Source organism: Salvelinus fontinalis, chromosome 2 (genome assembly GCF_029448725.1).
Source record: "Salvelinus fontinalis isolate EN_2023a chromosome 2, ASM2944872v1, whole genome shotgun sequence".
NCBI lineage: Eukaryota > Metazoa > Chordata > Actinopteri > Salmoniformes > Salmonidae > Salvelinus > Salvelinus fontinalis.
The window spans coordinates 92,386,918-92,390,706 of NC_074666.1; the positions used below are offsets into that span (position 1 = coordinate 92,386,918).

Consider the following 3,789-nt stretch of genomic DNA (forward strand, 5'->3'; position numbering starts at 1 on the left):
TTATTAACTGAAATTCATTATTACACTTCTCTACCCACCCTCCCCTCTCCCTCCCCCACCACCTCCCTCCCTCCCCCTCTCCCTCCTCCCTCTCACTGGGAAGAAAGAAGGGAGGGAGGATCCAGAACAGCTGAGGCGGTTGGTTGGTTGCTAACCAACCAGTTCAACAGGAACAACTAGACAAGCAGAGGGAAGAGAGTACACATGGAGGATGGAGATGTTGATAAAGCACATTCCAGAAACCTTGCTCCTTACATAATTAACTAGTTAACACTTTACTGTAAGTTGCTCTGTACCACTTTACTGTAAGTTGCTCTGTAACACTTTACAGTAAGTTTCTCTGTAACAGTTCCATTAAGTTGCTCTGTAACACTTTCCATTAAGTTGCTCTGTAACACTTTCCATTAAGTTGCTCTGTAACACTTTACAGAAAGATGCTCTGTAACACTTTTCATTAAGTTGCTCTGTAACACTTTACTGTAAGTTGCTCTCATACAGTGGTAGTAAACTAGTAATAACTACAACTCATGTACTCACATACATTCACTTAGTGACCCAATATACACACTAGAACTCGACAAACAGAACAGGAACACACACATATATATATATATATATATATATATATATATATATATATATATATATATATATATATATATATACAGGTTATATGACTATGCAACACCTCTCATGTTCATCATGTAGCCTACACAACTTTATAGGCCCTGTATCAGATCCTCCAATACTGTACATTCCTTGTCCATTATAAACTGTACACATTGATCCCTTCACAATAGAGAAAGCAGAGCTAACTCTCTCTCCCTGGTGTTGGTATAGCAGGGCCTCTACGTGGTGTCAGTGGTAAGACAACACCTCAGTGTTCCCATGCCCCTATTCTCTCTTTACAGCAATCAATCTCCAACCCATGCTCATCTTTACCTGCAAGTCGGTCTTGCTCCTTCAACCTGCCAGGGACTCACATTAATTATTTGCCAAGGATACTGAAGGCATTTGAGAGCGCACTTTCTCTCTGTGTCTCGGTGTCTCTTTCTGTCTCGGTGCCTCTCATGTGTCTCTGTGTCAGTCTCTGTTTCTATCTCCCTTTCTCTGTTTGCATTGTCAGAATATACCATGTGCCGGTAGGACATAAAGATACTTTGGCACATGATGTGTTGGTTATCCAGTCCTTCTAATAAAGTAACAGTAGCCTATACTCGTAAATTTACATTTAAGTCATTTAGCAGACGCTCTTATCCAGAGCAACTTACAAATTGGTGCATTCACCTTATGATATCCAGTGTAACAACCACTTTACAATAGTGAATGTCACTGACGTTCTCATTAAACAGGTAAAACAACTTACAACCAGAAACACACAACAATGGTCTCCATGAGAGGTGCTGGGATTGCAACCCTCACCATTCTTTATTCAGGACTTGTTGCCAACAACATATGGGGCAGTTATATGGTGAGCAGGGGTAGTTATAGACCTATGGTAATGGATGAATATGGAGGCATGTTCACAGGGGCCTCCTTTTCTTTTGATCTTAGGACCAATATTTCAACCATTATTAATCAAATCACCATCATAAAGTGTATACATTTAGGAAATAAGACAATGCCTTTTCCTCTAAGTCATTCCATAAACACACACTTTATTGCAGACACCAGAGTGACTGAACCAGTCCTGTTTCATTCAGTGACTTAATTAGATCCTGTCCAGGGCATTGAGGACAAACATGCATACAAGGAACACGCTGTACAAGTTCAAACTGGCACTACAATATATATGTATTGACAGAATGGATAAAGTGACATGTTTCAGTTAATTAAGTGCAATAAATTGTCTTCATGAGAGGATGAGTGAAGAGAAAATTAGACCATACAATAACAAGACATAGTGCGTAATGACGATCAAGTAGTGCGTAGTGACGCACAATGCATATGCTACAGACATATGGCTCTGGCTTTGTGGGTTATGCCAATATAATCCAAGGAAGTGTGGCAGCTACCATTGCCATCAATGTGAATATCACAAGCAGAACGACCAAGCAACGTCCCGTTGTGCAAATCCTGATGCGCCGTCTCCTGCGGTTGGGTTGGGGAACAACAGGCATAGTGTCCAGGCTAACCGCATCTTCATCAGCCATGGGTCGGCCCTGGGCACTGATGATGAAAATCTGAGAGTTTCTGTGGTCGGGACTGATCAGTGATAGTATCCGTCGACTCCTGCATCTCTCTGAAATCCACCTAAAGCGCCTCACAATCCAGCTCAGTCCACTTGAATCAGACGGTGAGCTACTATGCCCTGACGCGCGCCGTGCTTCATGGTGATGCTGTGGGTTACCAGGTTCTGGTGGAGGGATAGGGACCTTCAAGGTCTGCCCGCCTCCTTCCTCGGCCTCTTTCCCCGGGGCGAGAGGAACCCCAACCTCCTGTTGCTTCTTGATGAAAGTCAGGTGTCGGCAGACGGGACAGATGATGGTGTCTCTGATGACGCCGTCCCTGTTGATACTGACCAAGGTTTTGACCAGACAGTCGTGGCAGAAAACGTGTCCGCAGCTCAGGGTCCTCTCCGTGCAGGAGAGACTATCATAACACACGGGGCACTCTGAGTCCTCCTGGCTTTGCGAGTCCCCTTCCTCCGCTTGATGTCCGTGTAATGGTGTCATCCTGGAGCCTTTACGCGCTGCCTGGCAGTGCTATCCACACCGGTGGTGCACCATGGAATCACCAATAATCCTAATAACAGCTGTTGGCGACACCTCTGGATTTGATTATAGTTCCAACAGCGAGAATAAAGCTGATTTCAATAGGCTAGGATCGGGAACGTACCTGCCTGAAGGTCTGTTGGACTGGCTGAGTGAAACCAAAACACAGGCCACTCCTCCCGTACAGGGCAGTGTCTCCCTCTCAGGGAGGGCTGTCATCTATACCCATAGACTACACCTGTGTGACTCGCTGCTCTTCTGGTGCGTTCAGTTTCCCCTGAGTGACAAAATCAGCCAAACAGGATTTGGAATGTTTGAGAAAGAACACTGCAAATTTAATTCCAGTGACAGTCATGTCCCACCATTCTCCAAACCATGCAGTTTGACCCACAGAACAGATAAGCTATGTGTTATTGAGGTTGACTTCATAGAAATGCCTTGTAAATATTTTGATATTGGTGCACACCCTTACGAAAAAGATTGCAGTCAGTCTGCAGTATAACTGCTGTTAGAGTGAGTGTAATTGCAGTATGCTGCAAAAACTGTGTACCAAATAACACAGTTGTTCTACTGCAGTAATCTTTCCAGTGCATCTGCAGTTAGTTACAGTGCAGTATAACTCACTCACAGTTATTCTGTAATTACTGCGTCCAAAATACCAGAGTCAAATACACGTTTACTGCAGTTTAAAAACGGCAACCCATTTTTTTGTAAGGGCATTGCCAATAAGCTAAACATAGAAGAAATACTGGCCCACTGAATACAACAACAATTTGGCTATATCCACTCAAATACGAAATACATAGTAGCAACAGGCTACTATGGGAAGTGCAGTATTGCTACAACTAGTAGCCTATTAAATAATTTTCTAGGCTGCCTGTGAATGAGGACTTGATAGCCCCTATGCGGCCTCTATGGAGGCTACTGCCTACACATCATCTGACTTCACTGCATTACTAATTTCTCAGCATAATAGCGCCACCTTGTGTTCAGTACGAGGCAAATCAGAGGTCCAACCCTGGAGCGTCACATTTGACGTACGTATGATTTCATCACGTGCCACCGCCTCGGAAGC

At 43.9% G+C, this 3,789-nt stretch overlaps 1 protein-coding gene across 1 annotated transcript; it reads right to left on the minus strand.

Moving 5' to 3' along the window:
• Positions 1-1,398: 1,398 nt before the first annotated feature.
• On the minus strand, positions 1,399-2,980 carry LOC129869458 (RING finger protein 222-like). Its single transcript, XM_055943904.1, has one exon. It carries the CDS (start codon positions 2,673-2,675, stop codon positions 1,980-1,982), a length of 696 nt encoding a protein of 231 aa, XP_055799879.1. The 5' UTR covers positions 2,676-2,980; the 3' UTR covers positions 1,399-1,979.
• Between the last annotated feature and the right edge of the window lie 809 nt (positions 2,981-3,789).